General features: G+C 38.3%; 1 protein-coding gene and 1 pseudogene across 1 annotated transcript; both read right to left on the bottom strand.

Moving 5' to 3' along the window:
- Nucleotides 1-555: 555 nt before the first annotated feature.
- On the bottom strand, nucleotides 556-878 carry LOC143641837 (short coiled-coil protein B pseudogene; annotated as a pseudogene).
- Nucleotides 879-11,798: 10,920 nt separating this feature from the next.
- Nucleotides 11,799-20,452, bottom strand: LOC143402535 (glutathione S-transferase A1). The gene is made up of 6 exons (XM_076860081.2): nucleotides 20,357-20,452; nucleotides 17,996-18,047; nucleotides 16,976-17,108; nucleotides 14,969-15,110; nucleotides 13,071-13,202; nucleotides 11,799-11,969 (listed from the first exon to the last, which is right to left on the bottom strand). The coding sequence occupies exons 1-6, from the start codon at nucleotides 20,441-20,443 to the stop codon at nucleotides 11,847-11,849; spliced, it is 669 nt and encodes a 222-aa protein (XP_076716196.2). The 5' UTR covers nucleotides 20,444-20,452; the 3' UTR covers nucleotides 11,799-11,846.
- Nucleotides 20,453-20,837: the final 385 nt, after the last annotated feature.

Below are 20,837 nucleotides of genomic sequence, written 5' to 3'. Positions count from 1 at the left end.
AGAAACCAGCAATCCTATCTTATTATTAAATATCATAAGACAAGCCTAAGTAAGAAAGTATCTTATTTTGGTTAAGTTTTAACAATTAGAGTTCAGAGCACTCTCATAAGTAATTAACTGAAATTACATCTACGAATGGGATTTTTTTTTTTTTTTTTTTTTTTTTTTTTTTTTTTTTAGTGGAAGGGAAATGGAAGGAAGAGATAAATGGAGAAGGGTCAGAGACTGGTGGACATGGCACATAAAGCTATGCATTCAGTACATGAATTTGGTCACTTTTTCTTGTGTACTTTACTAAACCTATAATAAAAGACCTTCCTAAACCTATTCATCAAAGAAAATTTGATTAAACATTCATCTTCAAGTCTCATAAATATATGTAATTCTAATTATAAAGTCTCTAAATTTGCACATTTTCATAAATTAACATAATACCCGAACTCATGGAAGACTCTTGTCAACACTTATTTTTTCAGAGGTCTGCCATAAATATTCTATGAAGCCACAATCAAAGGTACTGTAACTTTTGAAATTTATCCAAGTTTTAAAGCAATTTCATAAAAACATAAAGAGAATCAGTCTTGTTTTTACGTTCTTTTTGCTTTTTGTGTCATTTGTTTGAAAAACACTAGAAGCCGACATAAGTTTTCCTATATATCATCCAAGAACTTGGTGTTCTGATTTTAGCTTCCAATTTTTTTCTGTAACTGCATCTGCTCTTTCAGAGAGATCTTTAAGTATGTGTTGGAGTCCCAGCTCTTGATTATTACATCATGTTTTTCCCTGCAGTTCCGCCTGATTTTCAGCATCAACTACACTCAAGGCAGCATTCATCATCTTGGCAATAAACTTTTAGACCTTGGATGCAAAATTTTTGGTGAATGATCTTCTGTATGAGGCACCAGGAGCAGGTGGAATCAGGAGGAAGCCTCAGGCTGGGACACCTGGACAAACTGACCTAGTTTTGTCTTTTCTTTTTCCAGTTTAAAAAATTCCAATCATTGTAATTTAGGACAAGAATTTATTTTACCATACAAATTACTTTTATCCATAAACATTCTCCAAAATATATCTTCATATATTTTTATATCTCTTTTTTCTACTAGCAGGTTCTTTTCTTTCTTTTCCCTTTTCCTTTTTTAAAAACATTTTTAAAACATTCTTACAAATTTTTTTAGTTTAGACAAATAACTCCTGTTAAAACTAAGATAAAATACTTTCAATTTGGTTTTGTATAGTCTTCTTTATCAAATTAGTGCTTACCTCTTTGTATTCTTTGCATATAGAATTATACAAGTTCATTAGAATGTTAACTCTTAGTAAAATTGTATTTTAATGAAGACCCAGGAAGAACACAATCATAAACTGTTTTGTTATATATCAACAATTTATGAAAAAATATTTATATGTCCAAATATATTATTTTTTAATAGACTTTAAGAAGCCAGGAATACTTGAACTTATATTTAGTAATTGATGTTTCTGTACTTTAATTTATTTACAAATGACTCAATGTTTTATCTGTGTCTATATTTATAATCACTTATCCCTTTATATTTATCTCATTTACCCATTTTATAATTACACATAACAGTGGAGTACATTGTGACACATACACACAGGTAACCTAACTCAGTCAATTTAACTCCCCAGTACCACCCCTTTCCCTCCCCCAGTTCACTTCCTCTCAATCTACTGGTCTCTCTTCTACTTTCCTGAAATTTCCCCCACCCACTCTTTTCCCATTTTTTCCTCTCTAGCTTCCACATATGAGAGAAAACATATGACCCTTGCCTCTCTGATTCTGGCTTATTTTGTTTAACATGATGCTCTCCAAATCCATCCATTTTCCTGCAAATAACATAATTTTATTCTTCAACCATTTATCCACTGATGGACTCCTAGGCTTATTACATAACTTAGCTAGTTGTAAATTGCCCTCTTATAAGTATGGGTACACGTATCACCATAGTACGCTAACTTTAATACTTTGGGATAAATACTGAGGAGTGGTATAACTGGGTCACACAGTGGTTCCATCTGTAGTCTTGTGAGAAAACTCCACACTGATTTCCAAAGTTGTACTAATTTACATCCTCACCAACAGTGTATAAGTGTTGCTTTTCCTGGACATCCTTAATAGTATTTATCATTATTTATATTATTGATGATTAACTTGAGTGAGGTGAAATCTTAGTGTAGTTTTGATTTGTATTTCCCTGGTTGCTAAAGATGTTGAACATTTTTTCCACATATTTATTGGCCATTTCTATGGCTTCTTTTAAGAAGTTTAGTTCATTTGCCCATTTGTTGATTGGGTTGTTCTGTAGGCAGTAAGTTTCTGAGATCTTTATGTATTCTTGGTATTAATCCTCCATCAGAAGAGTAGCTGGCAAGGATTTTTCTCCCATTCTGGGGGCTCTCTCTTAGTTCACTTGTTTCCTTTTCTGTCATTGTTTGTTTCTAATGGGATGTCATGCACATATTGATTCTTGGTTTTATTTCTTGGGTTTTAGGAATCCTATTGAGGAAGTTGTTACCTCTGCCTATATGTTGGACTTCTGCAGAGCCCTTTGTTTTCTTCTAGAATTTGCAAAGTCCTAGGCCTTTAATCTATTTTGAGTTGACTTTTGCAAGGTGAAAGATAGGGATCAAGTTCATTCTTCTACATTTGGATTTACAGTTTTCCTGGCACCATTGGTTAAAAAAATAAAATAAACTCTGTGTTTTCTTCTATGTTATGTTTTGGCACCTTTGTCAAGAATTAGAAAACTATGTTTGTCATCTAATTCATGTAAGTTCATGTCTGTGTGTTTCTTCTACTCTGTGTGAGTTTGTCTCTGTGTTTTCTATTTTATTCCATTGATCTATGTGTCTGTTTTTATGCCCTACCATGAACAGTTATTTTTAAATTACCCAAGAAAGCCAAAACATCAGACAAGCATAATTAACATATTAAGGGGTTTTTTTTTGGTAAAGAATTCCAAAAAGTTACTGTACTATCAACATAGAAAGCAACAGATATTGTATTTTAAACATTTAACAGAGATAAATATAATCTTTATATTTAGCAACCTAGGCAAAAACATGTTAATGACTTTAAAGACATCTTTACTTTTATCTTACCAAACTTAAATTAACTCATTTGTCAAAGTTAGGTGAACTAAAGGCATTCAGGCTAATGTAACAGCTTGAATTTATATGAATGTTCACTTATTCTTAGATCTATTTAAATGGCATTTCTTGGATTCTTTTTATCATGTAAACATATCTTATAACATGTACCTGAAGGTAGCACACATAAACATACCCACATAATCCAAGATCATATAATCTTATGCTAAAAATTTTGTCTAAAGCAGAATATTATAACAAAACAAATTCAATTTATAAAAAGAAATTTGAATCCAAATTACATTTATAACATGAAACAATTTAAGACCTCCTGAATTATTCTTATTAATAAGTCTTATGTAAGACTTAGAACCAAATTTTTAGTCAAAGTTTTTGGATTTTTTAGGCTATGCTGTTCTAAAAGCATCCTTGTTTTGGTTAATTGCCAGAAAATTGAACATAAGAGCTATCCTGCCATCTTTTCAACTTCTAACAATAGAGTCTAGCTGGAATATGGTTCTGTAACTTGTAGAATCATATTCTGGCCTCTAAGGAGATGCTAAGTAATTTGCAGAGACAATAGGAATGATGGCTTGAGGACATCTTGGGGATTTGCAAGACCACACCTATTGCAGACTGAAGAATGTGGAAAGGAAAATTTGTTTGAGAAGAGATCTTGGGGGCACCCTGCTTGCAAGAGGAGGGGGGCTAGGAAATTGTTTCATTGTGTTCAGCTGCCCAGGCACTCAGAAGCTGTTGTAGCCGTGATCCGGGGAACCCAGCATCTGCAGGGGCTGGTGGAAGACCTTGGCATTATCCTTGTGGTGCTAAATCAGTAGGAATTTGGGATGCAGGAGTTAAGAGGCATAGAGGCTTCCACAGAGATTTCAAAGGAAGGCTTGGGAGACCAGGCAAAATGTAGCAAAGTTAGAGTCCCTGTGGGCTGCTCCTGAGACAGTGATGTGTGAGACTGTGAAGGTGAAGCCATAATTAGAATAAAGACCCCAGGAATTAAGAGATGTCAGTAACATGGTTTGGCTACTGAGGGAGGCTGCTGGCTTCAGAGAAAGCCAAGATAAGAGAGAGGCCATTAAGGCTGCAACTGACAAGGTCCACGGAGTAGGGCTGTTAAAGCCCTTCAGGGGACCCATCTCACCACCATGTGTTCTAGATGCTGTATGTGGAGTTTTCCACTTGCCTGCCTGGGTTTTTGTCATGTTTGGGTTCTCTTTCTTCTTTCTGTGCCCCCTTTTCTCCATTTGGGAATGGGAATGTTTATGTGATATATGTGACTTGCTCTTGACCATCACAAGAACTCACAGCCAAGAGTTTGCCTAGAGTCTAAGATGAAACATTAGACTTGAACTTTTGGGCAATACTGAAACTGTTAAAACTACAGAGATTGTTGGAGATAGATTTTGCATTGTGAGATGGACAAGATATTTTAGGAGCCAGGATTAACTTATTATGGTTTGTACATGAGGTATCTCCCAAATCTCCTGTGGTAATGCAGGAATGTTCAAAGGTAAAATGATTGAAAAGTGTGATCTAGTCCATCCTAGTTTAGATGTACTCAGTAGTAACTGTACGCAGTTGAGTCATGTCTAGAGAATATAGGTCACTAGAGACATACCCTAGAAGAATTTATCTTCCTTATGGCCCCTTGTCCCACCCTGTTCTCTCAACACAACAAATGGATTAACACTACTCCATTACATACTTCTACCATGATGTTCTGCCTCATCTTGGGCCCAGAGCAATGGAGTCAGCCCACCGTAAACTAAAGCTGCAAAACCCTGAGCTATAATAAACTTCTTCCGCTAAGTTGTACTTGCTAAGTATTTTAGTCACAGCAATGAAAGTCTAACTTGCATAATGGGCATTCCACAGACTTATCTTCAGTTTATCCTACAATAATGGCTGAAGGTGCATTTTATTATTATTTTACAGCTAAAGATACACTGAGGTTTCTAAAATAACTTTAAGGGATGGCCCCATCATTCAAATTCACTTCTATTCCAAACAAAAGTCTTGGTTTTATTTTCCATGTTAGTATTTTAAAAAATATACATGTTTCAGTGAATTATAAAAAGGTAAGTAAGTTTTAAAAAGGAAGAGAATGAAAGTATCAGAATGAATTACGTGTGGAAAGTGTAGGTATATGTTCTACATATGAGTGTGTGCACATGTTTACATTCATTTAGGCATTTAAAAGTGAAAGAAATTCATTTTCTGGGTCCAGGCAAAGAAAGATGATAATCTTGCTCTGTTCCAAGTGGCGTGGGATGTGGATAATAGCATAGAACCAGAAAATGTAACCCAATGGCTCCCTCAAAGAACATAACTATTTTGATCACAAGTGCAAACAGAAAGACAAGACTCATTGAAATTAAGAACCCCAAAGCTAGGACTCAGGGAGACATAGTTAGATTATCTCCCTAAATTGCACACCATTTAGACAACATTCAAATTTTTCTTGCAAATGTTTGATGATCTGAACAAAAACATGTCTAGTGATCCAATGAAGTTTTTTATTTAAAAAAAAAGGTATGTGTGATTGAATTTTAAATAAACACATTTTAATGTGGAACTCAAAAAAAACTAACAAATTTAAGATTTTTAATTTAAAGTTAATTTAAAAGTTGAATTTTTGGATATTCTTTAGAAACATACTGAACCAACTCTCAGTCTGTAAGAAAGACCATTGTACTTTCTTATGAGGGAAGTAGAGAAGGCTTGTTCAGCAGGAGGGAAGGGAGCATGAAGCTCACACCTGATGCAGGTGTGTTCAGTTGCTCAGGATGAGTGTCACGTGATTCTAATCCTCACACTGGGCTCCCTCAGCTGTTGACTAAGGATCCTGTTACACAGGGAAGTGAGTTTTACCTTTCCTGTAAGTGACTTTCTCCAGCGGCTGAATGTGGAGGCATCCAAAGGCCATGCCAAGCCTGGGACAAAGGTCCCCATGAAGCCTTGCTGGGTGGACAAAGTGGGACCAAGAGAGACTGGATGACTTGCTGGAGTCCCACACAGGTTCCTCACTCATGGTCAATGCCTAGTTGTGAATGTCCCCTCTGCAACCACCTGGGAACAGCTTCTGGTGTCATACTGCAGAGGAGCACACTGAAGGTGAGGAGGGTTGACCACTCTCCTGCTCACACACTGTGAGTGTTCGGTTGTTTGAACTCCTGTTTCCAGGTGAGGGCTTCTCCACTCCAGTGTGGAACCCTCCCTCCCTCTATGCTTCTTTCTGAGGATGTGTTTTATATTTTCCCAGAATCCTGTAACCAACTAAAGGTGGGAAGGGAAGGAGATAGGAAACATCAAGTTCATGAGTTCCTTTCTCTCCCAGGTTTTTATGTTTTCAGAGGAAGAAAAAAAATTAATAAAAGTGACTCTGACTTTACATTGACAATAAAAAAATGAGTGAATTTATCACTAGAAAAAAATACATGGAGATTTGTGTGTGTGTGTGTGTCTGTGTGTTTACCTCTATAAGAAAATGGGCTGGTCTTGAAAGGAATTTAATCCATAAAAATTCCAATGTAAACTAAAGCAGTTATGAGTCTGAGCCTGTTTCATTAGGAGAGAAAAAGAAGACTTATTTTTCCAGATGAATTTCATGATTGATTTTTCTATTCCTATGAAGAATGTCATTGGGATTTTGATTGGAATCGCATTAAATCTGTATTGTGCTTTTGGTAGTATGGTCATTTTGACAATATTAATTCTGTCTATCCAAGAACAAGGTAGATCTTTCCATCTTCTAAGGTCTTCTTTAATTTCTTTCTTTAGTGTTCTGTAGTTTTCATTGCAGAGGTCTTTTACCTCTTTCATTAAGTTGATTCCCAAGTATTTTATTGTTTTGAGGCTACTGTAAATGGTGTGGTTTTCCTAATTTCTCTTTCAGAGGATTTGTCACTGATGAACAGAAATGCCTTTAATTTATGGGTGTTGATTTTATATCTTGCTCCTTTGCTGAATTCATTTGTTAGTTCTAGAAGTTTTCTGGTGGAATTTTTGAGTCTTCTAGGTATAGAATCATGTTGTCAGCAAATAGTGATAGTTTGAGTTATTCTTTTCCTATTCATATCCTTTTAATTTCTTTTGTCTGTCTAATTGCTCTGGCTAGAGTTTTAAGAACTATGTTAAATAGAAATTTTGAAAGAGGGCATCCCTGTCTTGTTCCAGTTTTTAGAGGAATGCTTTCAATTTTTCTCCATTTAGAATGATGTTGGCCTTGGCCTTAGCATAGATAACTTTTCATAAATTCCAACTCCTTCCTTTGGGAGAAATGCAAATTTGGGAAGGTTTTGCAAATTCTGAGCTCAAACCCTCTTCTGAAAATAAAGAGAAATAGATACTTTCTTTGAAGGACTGTTGAGAAAATGTTAAATGAGATAATGGACATAAAATTCCTAAAAGTGTTTCAATAAATGGGAATTTCCTCCTGTCTGAAGGTCTGAGTGTGGGTGAGAAGTTACACATGTTGGGTAACACATGAGTGCCTCCCTCTTCCATATATCTCTCTGTCCATCTTTCTATCTATAAATCCATTTGTAATCTAGCTTTGATACATATCTTTATGAGATATGTATTTGAACTTTTCTCCAATAGGCCAAATAAGGACTCCATTATTATTATTATTATTTTAATCTCCTGTGCAGAGAGGTCAATGATAGTCACTAATCAGTCAAACTTTTAGAGAAAATTATCAGTGAAGGTGCAGGGAGGCCTGGTACATCACAAACACAGCTTGGCTTGGTACCAGGACTGCACCAGATTTCTGGTTCCCAACGCTTATACTGTGCTCTCAGTGGGCCTTCATCCTCAGTCAAGATCTCCATTGCTGCTGACCCCTACTTGAGGTGCTCTGAACCTTTCCTGCTCCAGGTCCTGTTGCATGGTTTCCATCCTTGTGTTGGGAGACCCACTTTTTCTCTCTCTAGTTAGTCTTAACTCTAGGGATGGTCTCCTTGAATGCTCAATGAAAGTGATCACTTGTCTCCATTGTTCCTTAACTGGAAACAGACTTTTTGCTGGTCCTTTTATAATTCCTTATTTATGATTTTTCTTTTTTAAAAAAGAGTTTCATTAAGCTTCCTAACACTCATTGAGTAGTTTCCACATGTCAACCAATAATGAAGGCTAATAGGGACACTAGCCTAATTTGGTGACCTAAAAGGGGCTTAAAACTAATCATTACCACAGGTTGGTGGACACCTGGCATAGTAAAATGGACCCTGCAGTGATTTCTCTTTATGGGTTCCTAGGATTTCCAACCAAGGGTCATGATTGGAAATCCTAACCAAGCTAGTCAGAGCCTGAGCAAGGCTGCCAGGATAAGAGAACCAAGGACCCTTCCCCTTCTGCCCACGTGAGTCCTACCTGCTAAGATAGCCTCTCAATTTTCAGGTGCAGTGGATACTATACCCCTCAAATGTCTATCCACTTCCCCTTCAAATTAGGATTTCATCTTATCTTTGAGAAAATCTCACTCTCAGTACCAACTTACAATGTGATTTTGACAGTTCCAAAATCTGGATACAGAAAAGAGGATCTCACTGAAACTGTTGGTCTCTTATAACTTTCTCCACTGCTGCAGTCTGGCTGGGCACAATTCAGGAGCCACTTGTCAAAAGAAACAAACTTTATTTTTAGAACCACACACCAAACCACACAGCTCCTCAGGAAAAACCTTCAGAGCCCAACTGCCACCACAGGCTTCCCACAAGCCTCTCAACCTCCCCCACTCCTCCTGCTCTTGAGGCTGATTGGCCGGGTTGTGTGGGCAGAGCCAAAAAAAGTCCCCCAATGAGCAGCTCCGTGGTCTGAAAGGGCGGGGAAACAGCCCAATGAGCATCACCGCAGAGGAGCCAATCAGTTGGCAGCTAGAAGTTGCTGGGGCCGCTGTGAGCCAATCATCAGCTGGCAGCTGGAAGTTTGCTGGCAGCTGGAAGTTTGCTGGGGCCCCTTCAGCTGTGGCTCTCAACACTCCACCAATATCAGCACTTATTCCAGTGCACTGATGACACTTATATTCTAATTTACAATGATGTTATACATTCTATCTGAGTGATTTTAGAGGTTTTTTTAAAAATTGCACATGTGCTCCAGTGATTATATAGCTTTCTGAGTTTTAGTGCCTGAGAAGTCCAGTGAGTCTTGACCAAGGTTGATTTTGGCCTCTATCCTAGATGGCATGCAGCAGTGTGTCCGGAGACAGTTTGGGTTATCAGCATTTGAGGATCAGGAAGTTACAGCATCAATTGAGTAGAGGTTTAGTCTGAGTCTAAATATACTGCAATAAACAGACCCCCAAGAATTACCCGATCCATAAGGGTAGTTGTGCCAAAGCCAAGAATCCCTGCTTTAGTCATTTTCTAGGTTTGTCATAAATGATTGAATACCAGAGAGAAAATGTGACTTGTCACCTACCTAATGAGTGGCAAAGAATGAACTAGAATTTACCTCTCCTGACATTCAGACTACTTCATTCTTATTAAAATAAATACTAAATTTGAATACATACTTATATGTGTATTTGTGTCTTCAATAAATTGTGATGGCTCAGAGAGCAGAGAGTTGCCATGGCATTTTAGCAAGCATTTTCACATGGTTGTATTACAGTATCACTTTGAATGCTTCAATAGGGGTGCAAGATATTTATAGAAATGTTTGAGTGCTGCCGCAGTCTGGCTGGGCACAAATCACGAGCCACTCAAGCAGGAACAAACTTTATTTCCAAACTTCACCAGCACACTCCCCAGGAACTCTCCGGAATGCCACCCACACAGCTCCTCCAGGAACACACCACACACCAACTGGAACTCCCTCCACCGGAACTTCACCAACCAACGCGAACTCTCCAGGAATCCCCTTGAGAGCTCATCGGGAACTCAACGGGAATTCCACGAGAACTCAAAAGTACTGGCAAAATGCTAGGCGCCATCCCAACTCAGCTGTGGCTCTCAACAGAGTGCACAGGTGTCTATAGTTTCTCCCTTTGATGGTTCTTCATGTAAAGGAGTGCTACAGAGGCATTAAATAATAGAACTGTGACATGGCATCAGTCAGTCTAGATTATCAGAAACAATTTTCTACAGATTAAACAGAACTAATAAAGAAGTGAGCCTGCCCTACTGAGGGTACATAAGACCAAGGAAGAGAAACTTGGAAAGAACAGGCATATGTTGAACTTGGCAAAGGGCAGAGATTAACAAATACTCCTTAACCTGAGACTACAAGAGTTCACAAGGAGATAATTACTGTGCTTAATTTTGTGAAGTCATAAATCCAGGTCATTCTTCTGTATAAATCCAAATGTTTTTACAGATTTTGATTCACCTGCAAGTTCTAGAACTATTGTGTGCCATATCAGGTAGTGGTTGGATTGTGTCTGGTAGGACTGGGTGGCTTCTTTCTCAAAAGGAGGTAGAGGTTTGAGAAGTAATTGAATTCCTGGAACTACGCAGATGAATGTCACTTTCACTGGTCCATTAGAGATTTCAAATCTGTGATCTTGACAAATTCCAATCCACAGCAATGTTGTCACTACTCCTACAGAGAGAACAACTTTAGCATGAACTTCTCAGCTCCCTCTGGCACTGGTCATGTGCTCAGAATGTCTCTGTGCAAGGCATTGGGAACTGCCCTTTTGAAGAAACTTCCTGTGGGATGACCATGAACTAGATGAAGGTCTATGACAGATGAAAAACCTCTATTAACCCAGCAGGTAAGGACGCCTGCATACAGCAAGCAGATGGCCTGCTGGAAAACTTTTCATATCACATGGCCGAGTCAAATAGAGTACACCCAGTTAAAGGTGAATTTGAGGCAAATAGCTAACTAAAAACTAAACTTTTTTTTTTAATTAGAAATAAAATAGGTCTCCAAGACAAGAAGAAAATTTTGTTATACGATTACCCCAAATGATAACCATTTTCCTATTCATACTTGAGAATTTCAAATGTATATTTCTAAACCGGACTCTTTAATAGACTGTCTTTAATAAACTGTCTGACAGATGTTATAGAACAATTCTTGGAAAAGTAAAACAATCCACAAAATCTCTATTTTTTTTTTTTTGGTTTCCAAATTGTTTTGAGTTGTACTTTTTCTTGTTTTTTTTTTTTTTGTTTAATTTTTATTTAATTTTTATTTGTTTTAATTAGTTATACATGATAATAGAATGTGTTTATGCACTTTGATATGTCATACATAGATGGGATATGATTTCTTATTTTTCTGAGTGTACATGTTGTAGAATCACAGTGGTCATACAGTCACATAAAGTAATAATGAATGTTTCGTTCTACTATCCTTCCTATCCCCACGTCCCCTTCTCTCCCCTGCTTCACTGCCCTCTACCTAATCTAAGGTAACTCTCTTCTTCTCTAGTGCCCCCCCCATTGTGAATTAGCATCTGCATATTACAGAAAACATTCAACCTTTGTGGGTTTTTTATATTTTTGTTTTTTTATTAGGATTTTAATTCCAAGAAAGAGACATGTTAGAAGAAGATTAGAAATCTGATTTCATATTAGATCCTGATGAAGGGAATAAGTTTAAATTAAGTCTTCTCCAAGGAGTTTTATTATTTGATTATCATACCTAATTTGAAAACATCATTATATTCTTAATAGAAGCCAAGATCAACATTTAGGTGAAGCACTTCATTATTGCAAAACTTTAGAAATTTTGTATGCTGGTCTTGGTCAATGCCAGCTTTCTTAAAATTTGAAAATCTTCCTCGCTTCTTCTAACTTTTTCTCATCAGTGGGAGGCTTCCTCTGGCTGCCAGGCTGCAGGAATTTCTTCACACTGGGCAGGTTACTGATTCTGGTTTTCAGGGCCTGCAACACAAAAATCTTAGTCTTAGGGAGGGGTCCAAAGTCTAAATCTGCACCTCTTCTAGACAAAGACAAACCAAGTCCCTCCATCAGCAACATTAGAAACAGATATCTAATAATAAAGAAGATTAGAGGGAGGAAACATCTCAATGGCATATTTTTGAAAGGTATGTTTTAAGACTTTATTCAGTTTACAGTCTCCACTGCCCTCTTAGACCTGAATCCTATAGATTCATTTTTCTTTCTCAAAGAAGAGCAACATGTCGCTCAGATATCAACAGAGACAAGTATCCAAAAAAATTAAGACATGGGGAAATTGAGTTGGAAGTGAAGAGAAAATATTAAAGTTTAACCTGGGGCAAGTGTCAACCAATTTTCACACTGAGAGACAAAAGTTAGGATTGTTAAGAAATGGGAAACTAGATGAGGTGGGAAACTGTGGCGTGAGAAACACAGTGTCTAAGAGTCAGAACCAAAGGCAGGAGATCTGTGAAAGACACCTGCTCAGATGGACTCACTATGCAAAGACAAGGGCACACCTGGGATAAAGGAATCCCAGAAGAATCAGGAACAGAGCCCACAAGGAACAGGAGACCAGAGAGAGAGAGAGACAGAGTGGGACAGGGGGAGAGGGAGGGAGCGAGTGCATTGGGCCCTAAGTTCTCACAATAAAAGGCAAAATATTTTTCTTGAGTAGCATTCACCTCTCAGATTTCCTGAGATATATATCAAAATTCTCTCTCTTTTTTTTTTTCCTTTGAGGCACTGGAGATTGAACTCAAGGACACTCTACCACTAAGCTACACCCCCATCTGTTTTATTTTTATTTTGAGACAGGATCTCCATAAGTTGCACAGGCTGGCCTAGAACTGCTTCAGTCTCCTGAGTAGCTGGGATTAAAAGTAGGTACCACCAAACCTAACTAACAAGATGTTTTTCATGCTTCAAATCCCAGGGTTTAGAAGTTCACTCTGGAGGCCAAGGGGAGGGGTTGAAGGCCTTGAGAAGGCTGGAGGTTGGAACCTCACCAACTCAAGGGTTCAAATAATGAGATTCATGGAAGGAGATGTAGGGCTGCCTCTCTGAGGACTTGAGGTAGATCACCTTCAGCAGAGGGAAGTTGGCCAGAAGGCTGGAGTCCACCTCTTCCACATAGTAGAGCAGTTCAGTGAGGTGAATGTCAGCCCTGCTCAGCTTGTTGCCAACAAGGTAGTCTTGTCCATGGCTCTTCAATACCTGCAGAATACAAGGAGTGAGATTGAGAATACAGGCACAGCCAGCTGGTACCTCGAGTTGTCCCAAACTTCCTCAGCCCAACTCAACCCCTCCTACCTCCTGGACAGGTGTGGAGCTGTAGACCTTTCTTCAGGCCCCCTGACTCATGAGAGACAGTGCAAAGTGGGGCTCTGTTCCCTCCTCTGTTAAAGCCCAGGGGAACCTTCATTCTCATCCCCACATTCCTGTGTCATTCATACCTCCCAATAGTACCTGCATCTTCTGCATGCGCCAAGGGCTGACCATGTTCCTGTCTGCCTCACACCCCACAGGGTGAAGCCCTGAGATCTGAGAGTGTCCTCTCCCCTGCCTGGATCTTCCACACATGCCATGGGCTTAACATGTTTCTATCTGCTCCACACTCTAAAAGGATGCAGCCTACTCTCTCTCTCCCATGTCCTATGGTATTGGCTCCACCTTCATGGAAGCACCCTTTCCCCAGGGAAAGATAATCTTAGAGTTTGTGTTTTTCCTCTTGTCTGCTCTCATCATTTTTTTGTTATCTCTCTGGGATCTGAAGTAAACCTGGGTGAACTTGAATTCATCACCTCCTTTGCAAAATCAGCTCTAACTCCTAACATACATAATCTACATGAGGAATTCCCTAGGGATGAACTGTGCTGATATCTGCGAATTCCTTTGTGATGCATGAAAAATAATACGTTTAACCGATGGAGAGGGTTGTAGGGAGATGGACACATATGATGAAGTCAACATCATAGGATGTTAATTCTGCTATCTAGGTGGAACTATGCATTCATTAGACACTGATTTCAACTTTTCTGGATGTATGAAATTGGCATAATAAAATGTATCAGAAATATGTGGTATTTATTTAAACATTCTATCAATGTGAAAATCAAAAAGTATAAAAAGGAAACACACATTTGCCATCACCACTTAAATATGAACCACTGTTAAACGTTTTGATAAATGCGCTCCAGACTATGTCTGTGTGTGTGTGTGTGTGTGTGTGTGTAAATGCTAGTTCTACGATTCATTTGTTTGATAGCTATATCATTTGTAATCATTTTTTGTTCTTATTACCAAGCATCCGTTACACTAGTTTTGTCCTTGAAATGTCCTCAATTTACCTTCAGAGGGAAATCTTAATCCAGCTAGGCACTATGTAATGATGGACCTTCATTTCCTTACTTTGCATGGCTTTCCCCTCAAGTCTGAAAGTCAGGTCCCCAAATCCTATAAAATTATTTTTTTATACCATCTCTTCTTCTGTCTCCTCCTGTCCATCTTCTGTCACTATCCTTGTTTAGAGACTTCTCATCCATCCTTGAAACTCTCCCAAATTCCTCTGATGAGCCAGTATCATGTCTCCTATTCACACGGGGTGCCAGAGTATTCTGCAATGCATCGTTTTCACCAGGTTGCTCTGAAATTAAAGCCCCAAGTGTTCTGCAGCATCTAGTCAACCTCTACTGTGGTTCAGAGTCTTCTACAGCCCAATTGCTGCGACCATGACATTCCATCAAATATTGAATTCTAGATTGGGGCCTGATAAATTAAACTTTTGCTGAAAAATAATAACTTTGGTATAACTACACAAGGCATCTTCACAATCCATTTTTCATAAAATGCCTTGCAAGTCAGGGTATTGCTCTGGTGTTCAAGAAGCCTCTCTGGAAGTGAAAATCAGGGTCTATAAATGCCCAGTTCTGTTTTCTCTTGTCCACTGAACCCAGTGCCCCAAACTGATCAGACTCACTCACTTTTTCAAAGACAGGGAGGTAACGATTTTTTGTTCTGTCTTTGATCAAGGCTATCTTGGCATCTTTTTGATCGGCAGGACATAGTGGCAGAAGCATGATCATTTCATTCAAATCTGCTATACCCTCTGTATACATATCAATCCTGAAAGACAAAAACAGTTAATGTTTCCAACAGTCAATGTTTCTTGCTTTAGATGTTAATGTTTAAAAACTTCAGAGCGTAGAGCTTCAGGCTGTTGCCAAATAATTCCTGTCTAGTGGGTGCTTTTTATGTGCTAGTCATTATGTTATGATTTTACTATGTGTCAACATTTATTTCTTAGAACAATCTATTGGGGTACCAATATATCTAAATTTTTTGTTTTATTCATCAAAGCATCAGTGGCTTGACCAGGGTCACTAATCAGAGACAACATAGTGGAATCCTACATTTAACTGCAGATAATACACATAGGGTTTACTTTATCTGTTGTGGTTTGTTCCATGAAAAAATGGCTAATGTCCCACCTTTGAGTAAGCCTCTCAAATACTCTCCTACTCCTGTCTCATCTTGTGACATAGCCCAAGCTCATTTTCCTGTTCAAGGTTAGAAGTTCTCCCATTTATTTCTCATGAAACACTTTTCCACAATTTTCTCCACATGCTGTTTCCCCAACCTGGGCCTCTTTCCATTCCCCAGGACTTCACCTAAAATATCCCTTTATTTGGTGCAATATTTTATTCAGTTACAACTAATGCATATCCTAGGAGACCTTTATTTCTGCTATTTCAAGCTGGACTTTCTACAATTCTTTTGAAGTAACAGCTTTTTTATCACACACTATAATCATTGCCCCTTTAAAGCATAGTGTTCAGCAGGTTTTAGTACATTCATAGAATTCTGGAAACATTAACAATCTCTAATTGCAGAACATTTCAATCACTCCAACTCCCCCTCCTCCCAATCATGTGCTTTGGTAGTGAGTCTCCTCCCCGAATCCTTATAGCCCCAGGCAACTGCCAATCTATTTTCTGCCTCTATGGATTTTAATGTGAATATTTTATATAAATGAATCATAGAATATAAGGCCTCTTTTGGGTGTGGTTTCTTTTACATAATGTTTTCAGAGTTTACCCATGTTGTAGATGCAACAGGAATTCATCTCTTCTCATGGTCAAATACTATTCCATTGTATAGCTATAGCACATTTTATTCCTCCATTCATCCTTTGTTAGATATTTGAGATGTTATCACTTTTTAAAATTTATGAATAATGCTGCCAAGAACATTTCTATATGAATATTAGTAAAAATGTATTTCCATTTCTTATGGATATATACCTCATACTAGAATGGCTGGGTCATTGATAATTCTGTAATTCTTTGGAGAACCCCCACAGTTTCATATAGAATTTTGTTTTTAATCAAGTAGCTATATCCCAACAGAGAGGAAAATCCCATCCCAGGTTTGAGGGTGCAGAATCAGCCTAGCTGCATTAGTACTTCGTGAAACACTTGAGGAAATTCTGTTATCTTAGGCACCAGCCTCTACTCACTTTCCACGGAGCTGACCCATCCATAGCATAAGCTGGTAATTTAGGTTCCTGATCATCGTTATTATAATTTCTGGAAATTAGGAATCAGTCCTTTGGATCCTTCCCTCCCCAGGACTCCTCCTTGGCACCATCAAACATGATAGTCTTTGTTCTATGCTGTTAGCTGGAGTCTAACCTTTAGACTGAGCACCTAGAATCATGATTCTACTATCCTCATGACTTCATGGCTTATCAGTGTTTAAAACTCTGTCCCTGTGCTGAGTCTGAGAACATCATCCTCTGCTATAACGACACTCATTGAACCTACTCCAAGATTCCTCTTCCCTCATATCCATAGGACTCTGCCATATTGTATTTGCCCACCCAGCCTAATGCCAGTCATGATCCGGCTGTCATGGTCCTGTTCACCCGAGAAAGAACCTAAATCTTTCCCTTGTTATCTCTTGTTGTGAGAACAGAAAATACGCCATACAGGACTCTCTCCTTCATGTCCTTCCCGTAGAGGTTGTGTTTGGTGGCAATGTAGTTGAGAATGGCTCTGGTCTGCACCAGCTTCATCCCATCGATCTCCACCATGGGCACCTGCTGGAACATCAAACTCCCATCTTGTGGAAGGAGAAAAGGAAAAAGAGAATGAAATGTCTGTGGGTCCCATTCATTTATGATGAGAAAATGTTCCTTGAAATGACTGAAGATACAAATGGAAAAAAAAAATATTGTCTGGTAACTTTTCAAGTAAAATAGCATTTTATTTTTAGCTTCCTATAGTCCTTTTTCCTCACCTATCCTTTTACTTTTTAGCTTATTTTATTTGTCTTTTATTCCCATCTAAATACATACTAAGTGCCTTTGTGTGTGTGTGTGTGTGTGTGTGTGTGTGTGTGTCTGTCTATCTGTCTGTCTGTGTGTTTAATACATTTTCATGGATATTTTAGGAAAGTTAGGAGGGGCTGTGGCAGGGCTGCCAGCCAGATGTCATTTTAAGTGGGAAGCTTCCAAATTAAGTCTCACGGTGTTCTTGACATTTAAGATAGGCTCTGAGAGTTTTTTATGCTGAGGTTCCTTTCTAGGCTCTTCCAAGTCTTCAGTTTTGCTGGGATATTGTGACAAGTCATAAATTAAAAAACTTAAGGTAAATGCCCCACCTATTTCCCCTCCTACCATCTAATGCATATCCCTGTGTGTGCTTGGATGAGAGGACTCAGTAGGATCCTGAGCTGACGACTGCTCATTCTGGTGTAGAAAGGATGAGAATGCAAGGAGAGGGTACTCACAAGGCCCGGGAATGATTTCTTAGCAATTCTCAGAGAGGTTCAGCCCTTTTTAACCCTGTGAGAGTTGCCAGATCTTTTCAAGGAGTCCCACCCTTACATTTTACCCCGACTCTACCTCTCTACCATCCCTAGCTACCACCCCACCATACACCATATCATTGCCTGGTATTTCAACCTTTTGCTGGATACCTTCATTAAGAACATTCAGATGGTCTTACCATTTTTTAACTTATCCAAATCTTCTGGAGATTCTATAAGCTTCTCTTCAAACTGGAAACAGAAAAAGTCAAGAAGTTCTTATTGTTCACTGCATAACCTCATAGCCTTTAAAACTTAATTAGTCCCTGTTCAGTAATTAACATGGAGAGGTTAAAATTTCTTGAGTTTGGCAGTACACACGGAAGAGTCTGATCAGGACCACTTGGAACTTCAGATTAGCTCTACCAAGTAAAGGGCATGATTTTTAAAAAGGGATAGAAATGTAGCCCAGTGCTAAAACACCACCAAATTCAATCCCCAGTACCATATAGAGAGATAGATATGGTACTGAATATCTATATCTATATCTATCTATCTATCTATCTATCTATATATATATATATATATATATATATATATATGCCTGGAATAGCACTACAGTATTTTGAGGTTTTGTGCACTTGCTTCTTTATGAAATTCAGAAAGGATAAAGCTAAAAAGTCTCAGGCATTTATGAAGGAATTGAGAAAGTGTAATCCCATATGAGGGCAAGGGAGCACATTAAAAATTCCCTTCACAGAACGTGACCACACCCTTTAACCATCCTCTTCTGCTCCCACTCACAGAACAAAATCTCTCCCTGAGAGTGTTCGCTTCCTTCCTATGAAACCCCTTCTGCATTTGCTGGGTCCTTCTGATCCGACTAAAAATTGTTTTTCCTAGTGATGCCACTAGGGGGAAGCACTCAACACAGAGCCTTACCAGTTTTTCCTATTCAAAAGTTAGAAGGAATGGCCTTTTTTCTTTCTTTCTTTTTTTATTTGTTATTTTTAGATATACAGGACAGTAGAGTGTATTTGACATATTATATATACAGAGTACGACTTCCCATTCTTGTGGTTGAACTTGATGTGCAGTTGACACTGGTCATGTATTCATATATGAACATAGGAAAGTTATGCCTGACTCATTATACTGTCTTTCCTATCCCTATTCCCCTCCTTTCCCTTCATTCCCCTTTGTCTAATCCAGTGAACTTCTATTCTTCCCTCCTCCCACTTTATTGTGTGTTAGATCCACATATCAGAGAGAACATTGGCCTTTGGTTTGGGGGGACTAGCTTATTTCACATAGCATGATAGTCTCTAGTTCTATCCATTTACCGGCAAATGCCATAATTTCATTTTTCTTTATGGCTGATAATATTCCATTGTGTATGTATACCACAATTTCTTTATCCATTCATCTGTTGAAGGTTATCTAGGTTGGTTCCATAGCTTAGCCACTGTGAATTGAGCTGCTATAAACATTGATGTGGTTGTATCACTATAGTATGCTTTTTTAAAGTCCTTTAGGTATATATGCTGAGGAATGGGATAACTGGTTCAAATGGTGGTTCCATTCCAGCAATGGCCTTTTAACCAGGTAAAATGCTTGTTCCCACTCTTCATTTAAGTCCCAATTTGTCTGCATCCTCACATATATACAGGCTGCCTGACGACAGGAACTCTGTCTGCCTGTTCACCATGTGTCCTCAGGACCCAGCACAGAACCTGACATTTCATGGGTGCTCAACAAAATAATTACTAAACAGATGTGTTCCACATTAAAGGCTGGTTGTTACTCTCTACTCCCTCCCACCTCTCATCTGTGTTTTTATTTTTAATTTAATTACTTTTAGTTTTACACATTTTACCTTTATATTGTGTGAGTTTTGGTACATATAAAAATACACATAAAACACAAGCATCTTCCTCATATCAGTCACCAGTTCCAGTAATTACCAACTCACGCTGATCTTATTTCCTCCCTGTGTCCATCCTCTCTCTCACTTTGGTCATGTGAAATAAGTCTGAGGTATCATGTGATCTCATCCTAAATACTTCAGGGTGTCTCTAAAACTAAGAACTATTTAAAAAAATAACAATATCATACCTAAAATCACACAAAAAACTCACTAAAAATTAACAATTTTAAAATTTCACTTGATACCTATTCAATATTCCAGTTTCTAATTGCTTCTGTCACAAACTATATTTTAAAGTTCATTTAAATACAAATGAATTTCACATACTGTGATTATTTGATGTCTCTGATTTCTTTTAAAAATATCTTTTAATACAATCAGAGTACATTATTTACATTATTCTATATAATTAAAATACGTTTACAGAATATACTTTAATTGTTCATGTGGCCCTTTGCCAGGCAGATTTTTGTCATTTCCCTTTGGTCAGTCAATTTCTTTCATAATAACGGGACTTTTTTATTTAAGGCAAACCATTCACAGGTTATCTAGTATGGAACTCTCCTAGCTTAGAAAAGTATGTTGATATAGTCAATTTTAGATCCAACATAAGATAACCTAACTTAGAACCTACCTCCACTCCAGCTGCTGCCAAGAGCCACCGAACGCACTCCATTCTGCCCCGGCTATTGAAGTAATGAAGCACAGGCTTCCCCGCCATATTAGCAGTCTCTCTTGTTTCACTAAATATGAATGAATGAACGAGTGAGTACACAGAAAAAAGAGGTACTTTAATTTATGGCTAATAATCCAACAATACAAAAAAAAATCTGCCTTCTACATGGAAGGGTTGCTGGAGTCCCAGGAAGATCTTTCTTGGTCCAAATTCTCACCCAGGAGTGACCACTCCTGAAATTGCACCAAGCCACTCTCATATTGCTATTTGCCCTCATTTTGAAGATGTGAACAGAGCAGGTTGGATCCTACACCTGAAGGACCTGGCAGCCCGGAAGGAGGCCTCAAAACCACAGGACACAGGACATAGTGTCTGGCAGGAAGAAGGGGACAGGAGCAAAGTTACTCTCCAGCTCTTTGGCTCCTGTGCTGCATTTATT

This window comes from Callospermophilus lateralis, chromosome 6 (genome assembly GCF_048772815.1).
Source record: "Callospermophilus lateralis isolate mCalLat2 chromosome 6, mCalLat2.hap1, whole genome shotgun sequence".
NCBI classification, from domain to species: Eukaryota; Metazoa; Chordata; class Mammalia; order Rodentia; family Sciuridae; genus Callospermophilus; species Callospermophilus lateralis.
Note: the sequence above shows the minus strand (reverse complement) of the source record. Positions and strands in the feature narration are given on the sequence as shown.

Coding starts and splice junctions, on each gene's coding strand:
- LOC143402535 (XM_076860081.2), bottom strand. CDS start 20,443: ATGGCGGGGAAGCCTGTGCTTCATTACTTCAATAGCCGGGGCAGAATG. Junction 18,048..20,356: donor TGGCAGCAGCTGGAGTGGAG/GTAGGTTCTAAG, acceptor TTCTGTTTCCAG/TTTGAAGAGAAGCTTATAGA. Junction 15,111..16,975: donor GACATGAAGGAGAGAGTCCT/GTATGGCGTATT, acceptor TTTGTCTTTCAG/GATTGATATGTATACAGAGG.